General features: G+C 52.6%; 1 protein-coding gene across 1 annotated transcript in view; it reads right to left on the bottom strand.

Moving 5' to 3' along the window:
- The window catches only part of HROB (homologous recombination factor with OB-fold), an 11,426-nt gene extending 4,075 nt beyond the window's left edge, over positions 1-7,351 (bottom strand). The window contains exons 1-4 of the mRNA XM_032791533.2: positions 7,203-7,351; positions 5,283-6,590; positions 3,989-4,072; positions 1,827-1,967 (exon numbers count right to left, since the gene is read on the bottom strand). Of these exons, the coding sequence (XP_032647424.1) occupies positions 1,827-1,967; positions 3,989-4,072; positions 5,283-6,590; positions 7,203-7,295 (1,626 nt within the window). The 5' untranslated portion in view covers positions 7,296-7,351. The remainder of the gene's footprint in view (positions 1-1,826; positions 1,968-3,988; positions 4,073-5,282; positions 6,591-7,202) is intronic.
- Between the last annotated feature and the right edge of the window lie 13,341 nt (positions 7,352-20,692).

The raw sequence follows: 20,692 nt of genomic DNA, 5'->3' as shown, positions 1-20,692 counted from the left end.
CCCTTCTCCCGCCTCCCAGGCTTGCGGCGCCTAAGCTGATTGGTGCTGCAAGCCTGGGAGGCAGGAGAAGGGAAGCAGCCACGGCATGCTTGGAGAGAAGGTAGGGCAGGGGTGAGCTGGGGCGGGGAGTTCCCCTGCGTGCTGGCCCCCCGTTTACTTGCTGCAGGCGGCCCTCCCCGCGCTCCCCTGCCCCAGCTCCCTCTGCTAAATGCCAGCGGTGATGGGGGCGGCAGAAGATCCAGCTGCTGCAGAATAAAATGGCACCTCCCAGAGCCTAGTGCCCTAGACAACCGCCTATGTCACCTAAATGGTTGCACCGGCCCTGTCTGAGGCACTTCTGTCCCTTCCCTGCTGCTCCTCAGCCTGAGTAGCACAAAGGGAGCAGAACAGGGCAGAGAATCTGCCACAGAGGTACTGATTCCAAAAGCACAGGGCTGCAAGGGACACAGGTGGCCCTCAGGCTGAGAAGCATGGACACCCCTGGATCAAAGCTGATCAGCAGCCTTCAACTTCTGTGTGCCATTCTAGACTTCCCCTAGAGCATACGTGTACAAATGAATGGGAGCGTAATGTTACCACCATCTGGTGCATGTGGCTAGCAGGTGTCTATTTGAATAATAAAGAAACTTCTGCTCACTTCAGTCATGGGCTACTTTGATCCTCCGATTAATTTGATCTGAGGCTAAATTGTTTTCACTGGCCCCTCTCCTCCCACACGACTTCCACCTCTTAACCCTGACAGCTGTACAGCAGGTAGCACTGAATAATTCAGTCATTGTCTCTAGACATTTCTTGCTGCACTGTAAACAAATGGGCCAAAAATTCTGAAGGGCCCAGGTACAAGTGCTCCTGCTGGATATACAAGATCAAATTGCTTATTTCAATCAAAGCATTAGCAATGAACTTGGTCAAAGTCAGAGGGAAGCTCAGAAATCCTGTCACAGGCACCTGTGGTTAGCCAAATGGAATGCCGGGATGAGACAACTACTCGCAGGTGCTGAGTTCTGGATGATCATTCACTAGATAGCAGCACCTGTACCTATTTGAATGTGGTCAACCAAGTATAATCACCTGGTTATAGCAGAGACCTGGGTGTATTAGGCACCATGCCAGCGTATGTCTGAATGAGACTTGACTGTTTGTAAACTGCTCTGAAGATTAAGTGCAGTGTGTGGCTGTCCATATATTAAATTATTTTGTGAATGAGCCTTTAATAACCATTTTTAAGACACTAGTTTGTGCAGGGAGATGATAATTCCCGTGAGTCACTGCATCTTAGCGGGAACAGTCCTGGGGGAGTGGATAGTATTTTATCCTGGGATTCCATATTCTGCAGATGACAGGACCTAGCTCCCTGGGGCAGCAGCAGGGACACTACCGTGGTTGTAAAAATACGGCTACTGAACATGCTTTTAAGTGAATCACTGCTAAACTGAAGCCAGATTAGTTCTGAGCTCCTGTGGCCAAGGCGTGCAGGCCAGCAGGCTTCTCAACTCACGCTGCACTAGCTGTTTCACAAAACAGCACCAGCAGTTACTAGTGTCCTGGTGACAACTGGAAACTGCCAGCTAACTGCTGCTTCAGACAAGTTATATTGGGCACATCAGCCCTACCCAGAGGAGGCTGTTGCAGGGGGGGGCTCCATGAAGGTAGCAGATGCTGGACCCTGTTCTATCTTGTTGGATCTGCACTGCACGGCTGGGGAAGCTAAAACTATCAAAGCCTGGACAAAACCCTGGGGAGATGCCATTGCAGAGGCAACACAGAGGAGCTGAATGTGTCTTACCAGGAAGTAGCCTTCACACCCAGCACAGGCCCCTCCTTACCTTCCTCAGCACCATGGCCACGCTATATGTCCTGAGGAAACAGGAGGGGTCTCTTTCATCCAACCGCAGCTCGGTTTTCATGGCAATCCAGGGGCCTTTTCCAAAGTCCTCTTCTATTGGCTGCTGGGAACTCGGCACGTCCTGGAGTCACAGGATGGATATGGTCACTAAGTTTATCTTGTACTAGCATCTCTTTGGCTATGCAGAGACAAAGCCTTTGCTCTAAGTAGAGCATTAGGGGAATGAGAGCTGACCCTCACACTGAATCAGTGCTACTCATGAGCACTATAGGAGAACCCTACCTTTTGATTTGGGTCAGGATCCCAGGTCTAGGCTTGGAAGGATTAGATTTATCGATAAGTGTCGATTTCACTGAACACACACACAAGCCAACAAAGGGTATGGCTACACTTGCAGCTGTACAGCGCTGCCGTGGGAGCACTTCTGCGGCAGCGCTTTGAAGTGCGAGTGTGGTCGCAGCGGCAGCGCTGGGAGAGCTCTCTCCCAGCGCTGCAGGTACTCCATCTCCCCGTGGGGATTAGCCTACAGCGCTGGGAACCGTGCTCCCAGCGCTGGGGCACTGTGTACACTGGTGCTTTGCAGTGCTGTAACTTGCTGCGCTCAGGGGTGTGTTTTTTCACACCCCTGAGCGAGAAAGTTGCAGCGCTGTAAAGCGCTAGTGTAGCCAAGGCCAAAAAAATATTTTGATCAATAATCAAAATAGAGACAGGCAAAGAGAGAAAAATGCTGCTTGAGAACTACTCTGAATCCTGTGATTTAGCCTTTTGAATCAGGCTGGTTACAAATGCACTAACAAAAGAACAGTAAAAACAGATCTGATTTGTTGATGGATGGATATTTACTTTCTCAAAATCTCATGTCAAAAGATACAATGTGTGTTAACGGCTTGCAACACTAACCTCTTTAATCTCAATGTCTGGTGTCATTAAATGACTCTATGAATCTCCTCCCCAGAATTTCCCACAACCTTGAAAATTTAAATAGATAATAGCAATGTTTGTTTTAAGCATTTTTATCAGTCACAATTATTTAAAGAGAGAGATCAAATTCTGCCAACCCTACCTGTATCTGAGGTCTGGTCTACACTTAAGTTAGGTTGACATACCTAAATTAGTCAAAAGGTGTGAAAGATCCAAGTATGCTGAACCTAATCCTGGCACAGATGCAGCTATATTGACAAAGGCTTTTGTCGACCTAGTGCCCATTGTCCAGGGAGGTGGCATTCCTGCACTGATGGAGAAACCCCTTCTGTCAGCGTAAGGCTGCATCTGCGCTACAGGATTATGCCAGCATAGCTATGAGGCGTAACTATGCTGCTGTAGCTCTGTAGTGTAGACATACCAAGTAAGACATTAGCAGCAAACCCAGTTTGCTGGCCCAACATGGCTCAAATAAGCCCCACAGGGCTTGTGGTTTTATTTATAGTCATTGCAATTGAGCCTAGACACCAGCCAGGACTATGCCCTGAGGAGATGATTCCACAATCGAGACAGTTGCTGGTGGGAGTCAGAATGAAACAAAGCACAGAACACTTCCTATGGGAACAATGAATCCTATGTTGCATAGAGATCCTATGGTTCAGGCCAGAGATCCCTGCTCTAACTCCACCTCTGAACTGTGAGAAGTTCTAATCCAGGGCTAAGCAATTTCATCTGACATTTCAGGTCTGTCTACCACTCTGGGAAGATGCCTGGAGTGGATGGACAATGCTCTGCCCCAAGAAGAAAACAAGTGGTCCATTAGCCTCCAGCTGCCGCAAAATGCCTTTGTCACAGGGAAGATGAGCATATCTGCTCTGAGAGGATCCTAGAAGATGATCTGACTGCAGCAGCCAGCAGCTGAGGAGTGCAGATCACTAAAGCCACAATGCCACTGGACCAGTACCCGTGGACTTCTTGCTGCCCAGATCCATGAACTGTTCTGAAGCTTTTGGGTATCTCTGGCTTTGCTAAGGTGTATTTCAACCAACATCTCACAGGCAAATGAGACCTTGATCAGAAGCAGCTTTTGGTACTATGCTTCATGCTGCTGTTGGGTGCAGCCAGCATAGAGCAGCGACACATTTTGGGGTGCTGTGCCCAATTTTGATGCTGTTTCTGCTAGAGGTGTATAGAGTGAGGGGAACAGAGAAAAAGTATTACCTCTGTCCGTAGCTTTGCCAGTGCTCCATGGGCTGGAGTCTGAGGAGTGGAAATCAGGATTTCCTCCAGATTTTTCCCACCATGCTTAGGGGAGAGAGAGAGAGAGAGAGAAGCATCTGTTACTTACAACTACAGCTTCTCAGCTGGATTAGGGATGTGCTCAGGACAATCTGATGCAATTGCACCTTTTACATCTCTCATAGCATCTTTGAGCTGGGGCCTCAAAGGCAATCCTTCAGAACAAAGAGGTTCCACTACAAATCTTAGTTAAAGAGTGACAGTCAAGGCTGAACTGGGGTCTCTGCAACTAGGGTCAAGGGAGAGGCAGTGAGCCTGTCTTCCTAGAAGCTTCTCTCCTCCGCCTATTGAAAAAGCAGCTCCAGCACACACAATGGGGACAGTTCTGCTGAATAAGGTGGTGCCTTTTTGTTTGTTTAAAAAAACAAAAAAAAACAAAAAAAAACAAAAAAAAAAAAACACACAACACATCCACTTGTCTGATGACAGCCAAATGTCCAATCCCAAACAAACACAGCTCTGGGTGCAGACCCAAACAGCTCCCCTCCTGCAGTGGCTGTAACCCAGAGGTCACTGTCTCATGCTAATGAACCAGCTCTGGAAAGTGAAAGTGACACAGGGCTTGACCCTATGAGGACTCACGCTCAGCAGTGCCTCACGTATCAAATACAAGCAAAACTGCTCTACGCTTCAGTGATCCCAGAGGTAATATACAATTTGCTATCTCCCCTTTTCACCCCATTGATCTACTCACAGGTCATATTTGCTGCAGTATAAACCCCTTTATGCTGACCCCTGATTAATCACAGTAAGATAGTGGCCCCCAAAGCAGTGTTCCTATACCCAGTGTTGTCCAGAGGTATCAAATGCCCCTGAAATATTCTGAATGTTGGGGATTCCTAGGGCATGAGTTGTTACAGCTAGATACTACCACCCAGATCCTCAAAGGTATTTAGGTAGCTAACGCCTACTGAAATTGAGACGTTAAATACCTAAATATGTCTCAGGATCCGGGCCTACATGGCTAGGTAGCTGCCTCTCTGATCACCATGAAGATGGGAGGACGTAGGTAATGCTCCCCATGACCCCACACGCACAAGAAAAATCAGGTAAGCAACATTCATGCCTTGCTTGCTCTGGCGCCAGTGGAGAGTGGGTGCAGTGTGCGGCTCACACCTGAAAGGCAACGTATTGATTAGTTCAATCCCTTGGCATCCCTGTTTGAGTTGCTGTTTCCCACGGAGATCTCAGCCACCTCCTCTGCAACATGTCCTACCTGATGAGGCAGAATCCCTGCAGGTCCTGGGAAGCGGCGAGATTTCACCCGTGACGGGGTCCAGCCAGAAGCCTTGGGAGTCTTGTTGGCTGCCGTGACCAGCTGCACAAGGTGATTGGTGACCACCGGAGACTGCAGGTTCCCAGCCGCAGCAGAGGCTGAGTAGGGAGCTCTTGGGATGGAAGTTGGTGACTCCACACAAGTCATCAAGGACCGTGGTCCTGCAGGGAGCCTAACAGGTGGCTCCCAACTGCTGCTGAGCCCTCTGGGTGTGGAACAGCCCTGACTGGGCATCTGTGGCGTTGGTGGCCTTGGATTGCCACTCCCTGAGATGAGGCTTGGAGCCTTTCCTGGAGCCACCAAAGGGCTACTTGCTTCGGTTCCAGGCTGACCTTGAGATGCTTGAAAAGGCCTCAGAGTGTGGCACCTGGGAGCAGAGATGGTGCCACAAGATGTGCCTGCAGCAGTGTTGCCTTGAGGGACTGCATTCCCCAGGGAGGTAGCCGGAGTGACTAGGCTAGACTGAGAGGAGCAAGAACCTGCTGTGCTCGGCCTCAGCTTCAGTTTCAGAGCAGGGTCAGCCTGCTGGAACGGGGACTGATTTTGCATTCTGTCTGCCCCCATCGAGATGGCCCGAGTCCCCTCGTGCTGCAGAGAGACTGAGCCACCAGGGCTAGGAGTTACCATTGGAGCTCCCACGCGAAGCTTTTTGAAACCTGTCCCTCCAGGGCTACTCGCTTCCCTCCTGCACACCCGAGGGGACAACCCCTTCTCAGCCGCGGCAGGCCCAGGACCTGGCTGCACGCAGGCTGCATCCGCCTGCATGCACGCTGCCAAGAACAGGTCATTTTCAAATTCATCACCATGGGCAGCTTCCGGAAGGGGAGGCTGTCGGCTCACAAACTTAAACCCTGCTGCCGAGCTGCAGCTTGGCGTGCAGTCCCTCGTGCGGTTTGAAGTGCGCAGGGCCGGTACTGCCAACGTAGGGGCCACCTGGTTCTTTAGAGTCTTGAAGCCCACAGCTGGAGGATCCACAGTCCGAGTGTTCACCGCTGTCAGAGGCCTCAGGCCAGGTGTTTTGCTGGAAGGGCAATCAGCTCCAGCTCTGAGTTTGGGAAGGTTCTCCAGCCCAAAAACTGGGGACAGCATGCTTGTACTGGGAAAAGCAGGTAGTGGGGACTCCTGAGCTGGTGCCAGGGGGGTGCCTGGGTCTCTGGGCCCAGAAGAAAAGGGCCTCAAGCATCTTGAATTTACGGGGACCAAATCTGAGAACTGGTTCTCTGCATCCTCCACGGCCGACAGGAAGTCCTGCAAAAGCAGACAAGGCACCACAGAGCTCAAACTGTCTTTACATGGGATGCTCCAGAAACCTCAACTAACCTGGCCCTTTAACTTAAGAACCCAGTACAGCTACAAAGGTCCTAAGATCAGAGACTTGCTCCAGTCAGCCCTGGATCAGGGCCATAAAGCACAGCTGGACACAAGGACCGGTGTAAGCCTGACACAGTGTAGAGACAATGGCAGTTTGCAAGCCTGTTCTCCCTTGCTACATACAAGTACTTGACACCATTTGAGAGCTGGGAGAGACATTTTGTCAGCATGTCCTTTGATAACTGTTGGTGTCATTAGCAGCCAGAGAGGTTTCTTTTAGTTATTTGCCGATCAAGGGTAAATCACAGAATCTACTCGGCCGGGGAGACAGGTCCCACCTACAATACTCCTTGCAAGTGAGTCCCCTGACTTAATTATAGGGGTGGTGTAAATAGGGACTGAATGGACCTAGGAGGCAAGAATCTCTGGGCCAAGTCCTCAGCCCACAGCCCCATTAGCAGCCTGCTTCACCAGCGAAGCAAGAATCCTGCTCTGCCCTCGCCTGCCAGTTCTCTCCTGGCCCACCACAGTTCACAAGCATTTCCTCACCTCGTCTTCGAGCTCCCCTTCCACAGCAAACAGCTTCTGCAGCCTGCAAGCCTGGGAGGAGAGGAAGAGACACCGCTTCGTTTGCAAGTACATTCTGCCCAGGCGGCCTCTCTGCCCATTTCTTATGCAACACCTGAATCACCAGGTTTCTTTGCTCTGCCGGTACTTTTACTTTGGGGTTTAAGCCCAAAGGGGCCTGTGGCAGGCCACAGATGTGTTTATATATATTTTTGCAAGGCAGAGGTTTGTCTTTTCCTAACCCATAGCAGATTTTCAGGCAAAGGAAAGACTAACAGGGCCTGTCAGGCACAGTTCTGCACCATGCAAGATACAGATGTATTGCAGCCCTGCCAATGCCACTCAGACCTGACTTGCAAGACTCCCTGAAAAGAAGCAGGGCCTTCCCCCTGGGGGCGAGGATAACCAGCTCCCCGCCCCCCCCCGTGCCTTCCCCCTGGGGGCGAGGATAACCAGCTCCCCCCCGTGCTTCCCCTGGGGGCGAGGATAACCAGTCTCCCCCCCCCGTGCCTTCCCCGGGGCGAGGATAACCAGCTCCCCCCACCCCCCGCTGCCTTCCCCCCGGGGCGAGGATAAACAGTTCCCCAACCCCCCGACTTCCCCCCAGGGCGAGGATAACCAGCTCCCCCACCCCCCTGTACCTTCCCCCCAGGGTGAGGATAACCCAGCTCCCCCAACCCCCCGATGCCTTCCACGGCGAGGAATACCAGCTCCCCCCCCCCCCGTGCCTTCCCCCTGGGGCGAGATAAACCAGCTCCCCCCCCCGTGCCTCCCCTGGGGGCGAGATAACCAGCTCCCCCCCCGTGCTTCCCCTGGGGCGAGGATACCAGCTCCCCCACCCCTGTACCTTCCCCGCAGGGCGAGGAGTAACCAGCTCCCCCACCCCCCTTACTCTCCCCAGGGCGAGATAACCAGCTCCCCACCCCCCCCTGTACTTCCCAGGGGCGAGGATAACCAGCTCCCCACCCCCCCCGTGCCTTCCCCTGGGGCGAGGATAACCAGCTGCCCCCACCCCCCGTTGCCTTCCCGGGGCGAGGATAACCAAGCTCCCCCACCCCCTGTACCTGCCCCAGGGCGAGATAACCAGCTCCCCACTACCCCCCCCCCCCCCGGGGCGAGGATAACCGCTCCCCCACCCCCTGTGCCTTCCCGGGCGAGCGATAACCAGCTGCCCCCACCCCCCGTGCTTCCCCTGGGGCGAGGATAACTAGCTCCCCCACCCCCCCTGTGCCTTCCCCGGCCGAGGATAACGCTGCCCCACCCCCTGTGCCTTCCCTGGGGCCCGAGGATAGCCAGCTGCCTCCACCCCCCCCGTGCCTTCCCCTGGGCGAGGTAAACAGCTCCCCCCCCCCCCCATGCTTCCCCTGGGGCTTAGGATACCAAACTCCCCACCCCCCCCGTTGCCTTCCCGGGGGGGCCGAGGATAACCAGCCCAGTGATGCCTCCCCCGGGCGCTCCATGGCGGGGGGAGGGGCTTGCCGCCTGACACCCCAGGCAGGGGTAAGGGCGTTACCGATGCGGCAGCAGCAGCGCAGAGCCCCCCCCGCGCGGAGACGCGGGCGCAGCGCAGGATGGGGCGAGTCCCGCCACGGGACCCGGCCTGCGGCACTCCCTTAAAGGCGGGCGGCGGCCTGTCCCGCGAGCGGGCGAGATCACCCGCCTCCTTAAGGGAGGTCCCGGAGCCGACCCCGGCCCCCGACCCGCTGGGGCGGGGACAGCACCCCCCCCGCCCCATCGTCAGTCCGTTGTCGCCGGCCTGTCCGTCCCCGCTCGCCCACATCCCCCACGTGTCCGTGCTGCGCCCAGCGAGCCACCGGCACCCCCCTCCGTCTGCCCCCACCCGTTCTGCCCCCATCCCCCCACCGTCTGCCAGACCCCCGTCGCGTCTGTCCCCATCCCCCACGTGTCGTCTGCCCCCAGCGAGCCACCCGGCACCCTCCGTGCCCCCCTCCGTCTGCAGACCCCCCGTCGTCGTTGTCCCCATCCCCCACCTGTCCAATCCCATCCCCCGTTCTGCCATCCCCCCAGTCCATCTGTCCCCCATCCTACTGTCCACCCCCCACCCGTATGCAGACCCCCCCGTCTGTCTTGTCCCCATCCCCCCCCAGTCCGTTCTGTCCCCCCATAACGCCACTCTCACCCCCGTCCCGCAGACCCCCCGTCCGTCTGTCCCCCCATCCCACCACGTGTCCGTCTGTCCCCCATAACCCCACTCTCACCCCACCATCCGTTCCAGACCCCCGTCCGTCGTGTCCCCATCCCCACGTGTCGTCGTTCTGTCCCCCATCCCCACACTCTGCACTCCCCTCCGTCTGCCAGACCCCCCCGGTCCGTCTGTCTCCCCATCCCCCCGTCTGTCTGTCCCCCCATCCCCCTCTCCACCCCCATCCGTCTGCCAGACCCCCGTCTGTCGTCCCCCATCCCCCACAGTCCGTCTGTCCCCATAACCCACCTCTCCACCCCCCCGCGCCAGACCCCCCCAGTCGTCGGTCCCCCATCCTCCCTTCACCCCCCTCCGTCTGCCAGACCCCCGGATCCGTCTGTCCCCCATCCCCCACGTGTCCGTCTGTCCCCCATCCCCCTCTCCACTCCTCCGTCTGTGTCCCTATCCATCCCCCATGTGTCGTCTGCCCCCATCACCCGCACCTGGCCACCCCCCACCCGTCTGTCCCCCATCAACCTGTCCACCTCGCTCACCCCCATCCTTGCCCATCCCCCACCAGTCCGTCTGTCCCCATTCCCCACCTGTCGTCTTCCCCATTCCTCACCCGTCCACACTCCCATCGTTGCCCATCCCACCAGTGTCTTCCCCCATTCCCCACGTGTCCGTCTGTCCCCATAACCACCTCTCCACCCCTCCATCCGTCTGCCATCCCCCCACCAGTCTGTCTGTACCGCCGTCTGTCCACCCATCCATCCATCTGTTCATCCCCAGAACCCTCCAGTCATTATCCACCTGTCTGTCTGTCCATCTCCTATCTTAGCCACCTCCCCCATCTGTCTATCCACGCCATGGTCAACTGTCCAGCCATCTATCCTCCATCCGTTCATCCCCTGCCAGTCCATTTGTCCACCTGTCTGTCCATCTGTCTATCCACCCATCTATCTGTCCACCCATCCGTCCATCAATCTGTCCATCCAGGGTGCTGAAACCATTTGTACAATGTGGGGTGCTGAGAGCCGTTGAACCAAACTGTAAACTCTGAATATGATGGAACCCACTTCAAGCCAGGGCTGCGACAGGCCTCCCCAGTTCCAGCATCTATGCCCATCTGCCCATGCACCCATCAGTCTGTCTGGCCATCCACCTCCTCCATGCAGATGTGCATCTGGCCATCCACCTGCATATGTCTGTCTGTCCTACCCCTGCCCTCTCCATGCCTATGTGCAGCTGTCTATCCCCCCGGCTTGTCTATGTGCGTCTCTGCATCCCCTGGCCTGTCCATGCATGTGTGTGTCTGTCCATCCACCTGCCAGTCTGCTCATCCCTCTGTCCTTCTGTCCTGTTAGCAAACCAGAGGGCAGCTTGTGAAGTTCTACAGTGCAGCTCAGCAGCTGCTGCCTTCATAATTATAGTGGGGCGGTAGGTTTGCTATGGTTACGGCTGAGACCAGCTTTCCAAGAGCTCAAAAATCCACCTGCAGCTCCCGTGTGACACTACTGGTCTCCAGACTTACAAAAGAGCTTGGCGTCCGGCCACTTCTTTTAGTGCCTCAATGGGAGATGAGCACGCTGGAAAATCTGGCCTGGTTGGTGGGGGCTGAAAAAGTGTAAACCCCACTCCAGAGCCCGGGTCTCTGTCAGCGAGTGGAACCTCCACTCACCAGGCTGTTAGAAACCGGAGTCTGTGGAATTTTCCTTGGGACCGTCCAACGCTCCAGAACGGAAAGCTCCATTTTTGTCCAGCAGCTGAGAGGGAGGTTTCGTCCCACAACAGGGATATTGACGGCGGGGACTGGAATCCTCGCATGGTTGGATGTTTAGTTTTCATTCTTGCTTTGAGTTAGATCTGCCTCGTTCTTTTCTTGCTAGTCCGTACAGGGGGGAGGGATGCGTTGTTCCTCCATGCTGCACTGAATCTTTGCTTTCCAGCTGTGACTGGCTGGCAAATGCTGAGTAGGGAAGTGGAGAGTCTATAAATAGTTGTACAGAAATAGCAGCCATCTAGGCTCCAGTGAGCCAGACCAGCCACTAGAGGGGGACTGCTGCTCACGCAAGACCAAGGGGGACAGGTCGGTTGGTGGGGGAAGTCCCCCATGGCAATAGCAAGTTGTAAACTATAGCTCATTGCAGCAGGAAAATGGACACATCTGCTGCTAAGAAGGTGCCGTTTGGTTCCACGCCTTATTCAGGGAGTTCAAAAGACAAATCGTGGTTTTGCCTTTTAGTGGTAAGGTCTTTTGGGGACTTCACCTTTTGGGGGATCCCCCTTCCCATTGGAGAGGCACCGTGGTCTAGTGAATAGGCGCCTGGGCTCAGGAGATTGGGATTCAATTGCTGGTTCTGCCACTGGCCTTTTGGATGCTCTAGAGCAAGTCACTTTCCTGCCTGGGCCTCAGTTTTCTCCATCTGTACAATGGGGATAATGATACTGACAGGCCTGGATTAATCAATGTGTTCTTGCACGTAGACCCCTGACCACCTGGAGGGGGAAACACTCCCAAAACTGGGTGGTGCTGCAACCCTATGCAATGCTACTTGCTCAAATTTGGCCTGGCTGCCCGCCCTCCATCATGACAGCAGGATGGCTGGGCCAAACTTGAGTGAGTGGTGCTACAACCTGGTACTTGGCCTTCCCACTTCTACCAGGGCCACCAAATCATCAGAAGGCTGGATGCACCCTCCCCCCACCTGGTTGAAAACCTCTGTCCTGGGAGTTAGCGGAGCCTAGGACATCTTCCCTGTCTAGTTTAAGGAGGGGAGGGGACACATTTCCATTGTGAATAGGGCCCCAACATTATTTAATCTGGCCCTCCTTTGTAAAGGACTTTGAATCTAAAAATGAAAAATGCTTTATAAGAGCTGGGTGGTATTATGATGTATCATTATTTATATTGTAGAAGCACCTAAATCTATTGAATTAAATTGGTGAGACCTGCTTGTGTGGCCTCTCTGAAATCAGCTTAAGGGGGGTTACATCAGGATAGATTCAGTCAATAACAAACCAGATTTGCTGATAAGCTAAACCAGTACAATATGTACCGGTATAAGTTCTAAACCAGTTGTAAGGGGGTTTCACCTGTTTGACTAAATCAGTATTTAAACGGATGCAACTTATCTGTGTGCAGGGGTAAAATTTGCAAAAATGCCTATGTACATTAGGAGCCTACACCCCATTTTTAAAAGTGACTTCAGCTCCTACGGCCCAGATCCTAGAGGGTATTTAGGTGCCTTTGAGGATCTGGACCTAAGTTCCTAGAGGACGTATTTTCAAAGGTATTTAGAGGCCTAAAGATGCACATAGGTGCCTAGTGGGATGTTCACAAGTGCCTAAGCAAGTTAGGTGCCTAATTCCCTTTGGTTTCAATAGGATTGTGGCCCCAACCTGCTTTTGAAGATGGCACTATGTGTTTCTCTGCATCTTTAGGTGCCTAAATACCTCTGAAAATCTGGCACTGTTATTTCTGAGTCTTTCAGATGCTTTTGTAAATTGCATCCCAGGCCTTATGAATTCCAAACCCCCTGCTTGGCATCTCTTTCATTACCATTAAGACAAGCATCTAAGAATTGACAGCATTAAAATAACGTGCATTGGTCTGAGTTCTATCTATGGGTATGCCGACATTACAGTGGCACAGCTGCAGCACCATAGTGTAGATGCTGCCTACATCGCCGGAAGGGGTTTTTCCATCCCTATGAGTTAATCCGTTCTTCCGTCGACCTAGCTGCCTGTGCATAGGGGTTAGATCACCCTAACTGCAGTGCTCAGGGCGTAACATTTTCTGGAGCCCTGCGTGACGCACCTATCTCAATCTACCGGTGAAGCGGGGACCAGGCGCATGACACCCATTCCAGCCCACTGAAGTTAGCAGAGTTGAGGGGAGATAGCTGAAGGCACCATCTTGCCTTCCCAAACCTGGTGGAATAGGCGCCATTGGGAGCTAATTGATATCTGTGGTCTTTTGCATGGACCTTAATGAATGGGGAGGCAGCGGGGCCGGGGCTGGGCCGGTGAGGCTGATGACGTGTCAGAAAATGTGGCGAACCGCCGATCGGGCTGACGTTGGTAAATAAGCTGTCGCAAGCAGCCACCCGGGCTCGGAGGAGACTCATTCCTTTTGCTGTTTGCTAAAGAAAAGACATTCGTAAACCAGGTTAGTCACAGATCTTTAAAAGGCAGCAACTGCTCCCGCCAACTGCAGCCTGCCACGCGGAGTTAAATATCAAAGGGAATTCAGAATACTTTGCACTTTCCTTCCTCCTGCCCCGCTTTTAGCTTTTTATTGACATCGTGTTCGTGTAGCATGTAAAATTGGAGCTAACAATACGCCCATTCAGCCCACAGCCAGGGCCCATTCAACGTGCGCCATTTTTTTTTTCTCATGACACCCCACTGGTCTGTGTTTTACTAAGGGAGCTTGAATACAGAAAAGCAGCACCGATGCCTAAGTCTGGATTGCAATTGCACTATTAGGTTCAGGCCTGAGGAAGGGGCTGCCTTATCTGGGAGCCCCCCCTGGGAAGGAACAGACCTTTCCTCCCAGAGCTCCACCTTGCAAGAGGGAACAGATGGAAGGAGAGTTCTTCATTGCACCTCTCTGCAGGACGTAACAGGGTGCGCTTGCCACAGCTGAGTATGGGTTCCTGCTCCCCATCCACTGGGGGGTCTGGCTCCACTCCCAGAGTCAGTGTGGAAGAAGAGGGTGGGGGGGGTCCTGCAGGGCCCCTGCGGGAATTCAGGGACGAAGTAGCAACTTGTAACCCAGGCCATAGCATCTTGCCCTGCTGCGGCACGTTAGGGGCAAGGGGGTCTGAAGAGCACAGGTCCCCTTGGGCTCCGAGTCAGTGCTCATCTTTTCACAAGGGCCCAGCCGCCCCGGGGCAGACGTTGGGGGTTGACCTGCCTGGAGATGTGGCCCATTGTCTCCCATGAGGCGATGCTGATTTACACCAGCTGGGGATCTGGCCCATTGTCTCCCATGGAGTGATACTGATTTACACCAGCTGTGGGTCTGGCCCATTGTCTCCCATGAGGCGATGCTGATTTATACCAGCTGGGGATCTGGCCCATTGTCTCCCATGGAGTGATACTGATTTACACCAGCTGTGGGTCTGGCCCATTGTCTCCCATGGAGCGATGCTGATTTACACCAGCTGGGGATCTGGCCCATTGTCTCCCATGGAGTGATGCTGATTTACACCAGCTGGGGATCTGGCCCATTGTCTCCCATGAGGCGATGCTGATTTACACCATCTGGGGATCTGGCCCATTGTCTCCCATGGGGCGATGCTGATTTACACCGCCTGGGGATCTGGCCCATTGTCTCTCATGGGGCGATGCTGATTTACACCGCCTGGGGGTGTGTCTGTAGACGTCCTAGGCTGCCTTCCCCAGGGTGATTTCCTCTGCATGGTTAATCTGGCGGTAACTGCCTGGTCTGTGGCCCGCCGGGGGACATACAGGACTGTTTATAACCATCCAGACTGAAGATTTGCCTCCTTGCTGGCCCCAGTGCAACGACGCAGGGGAAGCAGCTGGTGCCTCCCTTAGCTGGGGTTGTGGTGCCCAGTGCAGCTCTCACTCACACCTCTGCCTTCCCTTGAGGGGCTCTGTGGGGTGCAGAACCCCCAGGGGTCATGGCTAGCCCCTCTTCCACCCTCCCCGGCGCAGCCCAGAGTGCCCCCTACCCTGGGCTCTGTGCCAAGCTGACTTTCTGCTAGGCAGAGGGGTCAGCACTGGCATAGAAGCGCTGCAGGCCAGTGCCGAACGGTGGCCTGGACTTTCCATGGAGCTGAGGCAGCAACACAGCTTCTGGGGCCTGGTCCAAGGATTCCACTGAAGTCAACAGAAAGATTCCCATTGACCGTGACAGGAATGGGAGCGGGCCCCAGGGGGCTGCCTTGCCGTCCGTAGGAAAACTCCCAGTGACTTCAGCTGGCGCCGGATCGTGCACTCTGAGGTCATTCTCCTTCCATTTGGCTGCTGGAGCATTTCTTCGCCTCGCCGATCCTGACAGCTTATTCCATTCCGTCGACGTAAGCGCCTGGGCATTCTACCTGTAATCCCTTCCTGCGGCGAGGCCAGGAATCAAATCCCCACCAAGTCACTTCTTCCCCCAGCCCTTTGTCTTTTACTGACTTCTTTCTGTGGCAAGGCAACGTCACTCAGAAATATAAGTCGAAAGGGAAATTCTGAAGCGCCTTCCTGTTTCTTACATTATTCGGTGTCATAAATTCTCCATTCTCAAAGAGGTGACTAATATTTCAGGCCACTTTCTACTAAGCTGAATTCCTGGCTATGCCGAGCAGAAATATGAAGTTGAGGAATTGGAGTAACTGGAGTTACTTGATATCTTCATTCCCGGTGTTATTCAGGTCCGCAGCCTGCGGGCCAGCATTCAGGGACGGCATAAAAACCTTGGATTTTCTACAGAGTCTATGGGAGTTGGGTATTGTTCTGCCATTGACTGTTAATCTGATTCGAGCATCTAACTTCCCTGGGAGTCTTTGAAAATCCCAGCCTTCTGGTACATCCCTTGCACTCAACTTATGGAAGATTTACATGGAGAGGCAGTATAGTCCAATGGTTAGAGCACTAGTTTGACTTGGGTTCAACTCCCAGTACTGCCCCAATCTGTGTGTGTGACCTTGGGCAAGTCACTTAGCCCCTCTGGGTACATCCACACTGCAAAAAAAAACAACCTGCAACCCAACATACCCGTGGCAGCGAGTCTCAGAGATTGGCTCAAGTGACTCAGGCTCCCACTCGGGGGTAAAAATCGCAGTGCAGACATTCCTGCTCTGGCTGGAGCCTGGGCATCAGACCCATGGCCCCCACCACCTGACTACACTGCAAGCCCATGTCAGTTGAGCTGGGCTCTGAGACTTGCTGCTGCTGGGTCTTGGGGATTTTTGCAGTGGAGACGCAATCTGTGCCTCAGTTCCCCACCTGCAAAATGCGGATAACAGCAGTGCCCTAGCTTGCAGGGGGAGCGCGAGGATAAACCCATTTAAGATTGTGAGGTGCTCAGATACTGCAGTATTGGAGCCAGATAAGTAAGAGAGACAGAATCCCTTTCCCCACTGGAATCCAGTGAGAATCCTGCTTTCCATCCTTCCAAAGTGCAACTGGAACATGCTGGCTTGCCTAGCACCATGGTGGCTGGTCTATACAGAGAATAACAACCTACTACTATTCCAGCTACTGGAGACACTCCTTTAGCTCAACTAGGAGAGACCCATGCTTGCTCAGGCCTAGATTCACTGATTAGCAGCCACAGCTGGTGTCTGATTATGGGCGTTGAGCCCTTGAAAATTCTGGCACTAGCACTGATGGTTGTGGTTTCGCTCCCTGGTCTCAGCTCAGGCAGGAGGACTTCTTACGCTTATCCCAAGGGGGAAACTCTGATGCCTTGATCGTATTGCGCAGCATCTTATCCCACAAACAGTCACACTGCAGTGACACTGCTTATGTGGTGAGGAGCTGCCCAAGATGAATGAGGGGGGGACTGGAATCTGTCCCTAAATTTGCTTCTCAATAATACAGCTGCAAGTCTCCTTGTTCTGTGGATTTTTCTTTTAACAAGGGCTGCCAATTCATGGCACTTACCACAAGCGATTAACGCAAAACCAATGGACCAGATTAAAAAAAAATAATTGCAGTTTTAATCCCACTGTTGAGCAATAATAGAATCCCAATTGAAATGCATTATCAATATTTTTGGATGTTTTTCTACCTTTTCAAATATATTGATTTCAGTTGCCACACAGAATATACAGTATGCGATGCTTGCTTTATATGATTCTTTTTGATGCCAAATACTGGTGCTTTAAAAAAGATAAACAAAAGAAATCGTGTTTTTCAATTCACCCCATACAAGTCCCGGAGTGCAATCTCTATCGTGAAAGTACAATTTACAAATGTCGATTTTTTTTCATGTAACTTCACTCAAAACCTACAGTCCATTCAGCATTCCTGAATATCCCATTCTTTCGCAACATCCACGGAATGCTCTGGACACGTTTCAACATAATGTTTCTCTTCAGTATGCGTTACTGTTACAGCAAAGACTGCAGTGTCCAGACTGGATCCATCAGGTGTGCCATGACTCCAAGATAACTGTGATTGCTCAAGGATGGCCGGTGATCGCCAGTCAAAGCAACAGCTTGTGCATTTTTCAGAAGCTCCAACTTTGTAGTCTTCTCATTGTGATGTAGGTCTCATGTTTGCCATGCAATGGTTCCTCACGAGGGCAAGGTGTCTGACAGATTGGAAGATGCAATTTGAATAACATTCTGTCATTTAAAATGTTGCGTGATCTGCAATCCATAGCTATCCACTTTGTAATAGCATTGGGTAAGCTGTTGGACTTTGTTTGATCCATGGGCTTGTAGCAATCCCAAAACTCTGGAAGCATACTCTGTCATGGCTGGCAGGATTCATTTGCTGTCGGTAGTGCAAGAACTGGAGATGAAAGCATGTTTAGCGTGTAGGTGGTACTGCAGACTTGAAGTATGTTGATGGTATTGGAATTCAGCCTTGCAATAGTTATAGATAACCATCTTTTTATCCAGGGAACCATACGGACCTTTTTTTAAATAAACTTCTCATTCAAAAGCCCTGAACTTTTGCAGCTTTGCTGCATTAACTTTTTCTGATATTTAATCACCAGATCATGAGAACACAGCAGAACTGTGCCAGTGTCCGCCAAGCAATGAAGTATAGTAAGTGAAGAGGGTCAAACCAGAAGTATGCTTGTTTTCAAAATAATACGTTCATTTGTTTTGCATTCATCGCTTGCATTCACTGTGATTAATTGGCAGCCCTACAAATATAACAATTCTACATTTGTAAGTCACATTTTCACGATAAAGAGATTGCACTCCGGTGCTTGGATGAGGTGACTTGAAAACCACGATTTCTTTTGTTTATCTTGTTTGCGGTGCAAATATCTGTAATAAAAATAGTGATATAAAGTGAGCACTGTGCACTTCATATTCTGTGCTGTAACTGAAATCAACACATTTGACAATGTAGAAAAACACCCACAAATGTGTACAGTACATTTCAATCGGTATTCTATTATTGTTTAGCAGGGCGATTAAAACGGTGATTGATCGCGACTATTTTTTTTAATCTCACGGTTAACTGTGATTCTTTTTTTTCATCGGTTGACAGCCCTACTTTTAACACAAGGTTTTTGAAAAGGCTGTGTACTCCGATCTCCCCCAGTAATGGACACACCAGGCGCGCCAAACCCCCACTCCTTGGGGTCCAATATTTTACTCCTATTCTATTCTCTATAGGTTCTCATCCTGCCCTCATCAATGCAGTATCCCACTGGCCAGTCGGGCATTAAAGCAACATGTTGAACATCTGTTATTTTCTCTCTCATCCTCGCCCCCAGGGGAGAATTGTGTGGGCAGTGGAGCGTTCTGTTTTGGTAGGGTTTTGTTGTTCAAAGGTCCGTGTTTACGTTAGTGCAGGCTGGTTGGAGCAGCGCTCCGGGGACTCGGAGTGGAAAGCGTAGGGTGACCAGACAGCAAGTGTGAAAAATCGGAAAAGGAGATGGGGGGTAAAAGGAGTCTATATAAGAAAAAGACCCAAAAATCAGGACTGTCCCTATAAAATCAGGACATCTGGTCACCCTAGGAAACTGGTGAGACAGCCCTGGTCAAAAGCAGAGATGGTCAATATTTCCCCAAACCTTCTAGTTATAACAGAGGCCTGGGAACTCTCGGCTCAGCTTCTCCCGGCGCCCTATTGCCCATAAGTTTCCTGCCACCTCCCCCACCCCCCACCCGCATCTCTGGATGAAATGCGCCACCTCCCTTTGCCCAGCGCACATGAGCGCAGGCTCCACTCTTTTCTCTCCTCCATCGCTTTCCTGATTCATAGGTGCAGTGGTGGACAGAAAACACGGGGCCAGCGGACAAGCTTTACATCTGCGCAGGTGGGGAGGCTGGGATCTGATGACTAACACAGATGCTTATCCAGTTGTGGGGGCAGGGGGGATGAGAGACAGAAAGAATGTGGGTGGCAGGGTGTGTGTGTGTGTGTGTGTGTGGAGGCGGCAGGGTATGTGTTGTGTGTGTGTGTGTGTGTGTCGGCAGAAGGGTGTATGGTGTGTGGAGGCAGCAGGGTGTGTGGTGTGTGTATGCGTATGTGTGGAGGTGGCAGTGTGTGTGTGTGTGTGTGCAGGCGGCAGGGTGTGTGGTATGTGTGTGTGTATGTATGTGTGGAGGCGGCAGTGTGTGTGTGTGTGTGTGTAGAGGTGGCAGTGTGTGTGTGTATGTGTGTGAGTGCAGGCAGCAGGGTGTGGTGTGTGTATGTATGTGTATGTGGAGGCAGCAGGGTTTGTGTGTGTGTATGTGTAGAGGTGGCAGCGTGTGTGTGTGTATGTGTGTGCAGGCGGCAGGGTGTGGTGTGTATGTGTATGTGGAGGCAGCAGGGGGTGTGTGTGTGGAGGTGGCAGGGTGGGTGTTGTGCTTGGAAGGATTTCATTTTTCCTGGGCCTTTATTTTCTTCCTGTCAATTTCTCAGCGCTCTCCGGGTTGCGTGGGGTTAGATTATTCCACTCGTCTTGAGGGGACTGACGCTGGATTCCGCTAGTCCTTGGGAATGGTTAATGAATGACTCACCTGAAACTCAGGCTTGTGATTCATCCCTCCGCTGGGTTTTCGAAAGCAGCCCCCTCCCCTGCACACACGCACTCACCAAGGTAAATACATAATGCAGGCTCAGCGCTGCTCACACAAACAGGCCTGTCATCTGCTTCTCTCGTCCTTGTTCTTTGAGCTTAACCCTTTGCAGGCGTCGCTTCCAACAAATGCAGCAATGCATTTCTTGCGCTCCCTGGAGCTGCATTAGTCAGTCTCCATAGGATGGACCCCCCTCTCTGTGGGAGTGCACTGGGGAATTTGCTTCTGCACCAAAGTAATGCAAAACTCCCGGGCCTGCTTTTCCATCACCCTGCACCCGGTGCAGTGCGTAACGGCAGTGCAAAGTGCAGGCAGATTGGCCCAGTCCTTGTACTGCATTAGATCTGTTTTGCACCACAGCGCAGAGTCAAATAAGGTCGTGCTGCCAGCCTGAGGCTGGGCTTGCGCTAACGTGACTTATCGAGTAAGCAGGACCCGTGCATGCCCAGGGTTTGTATCGGTGCAGTGCGTCTGCATTACGGATTGCACTGGCCAAGGCCAGCAGTGTAACCAAACCAGTGCCAGTTTCCCTAGACAAGCCCGTATATGCTTTGGCATACATGAAAATGCTTGGCAGTTACCCCCACACTGCTCCACCATCAGTCTCAAAG

This window comes from Chelonoidis abingdonii, chromosome 21 (genome assembly GCF_003597395.2).
Source record: "Chelonoidis abingdonii isolate Lonesome George chromosome 21, CheloAbing_2.0, whole genome shotgun sequence".
Lineage (NCBI taxonomy): Eukaryota > Metazoa > Chordata > Testudines > Testudinidae > Chelonoidis > Chelonoidis abingdonii.
The sequence above is the reverse complement of the archived record's forward strand: the minus strand, read 5'-3'. Positions and strand labels throughout refer to the sequence as shown.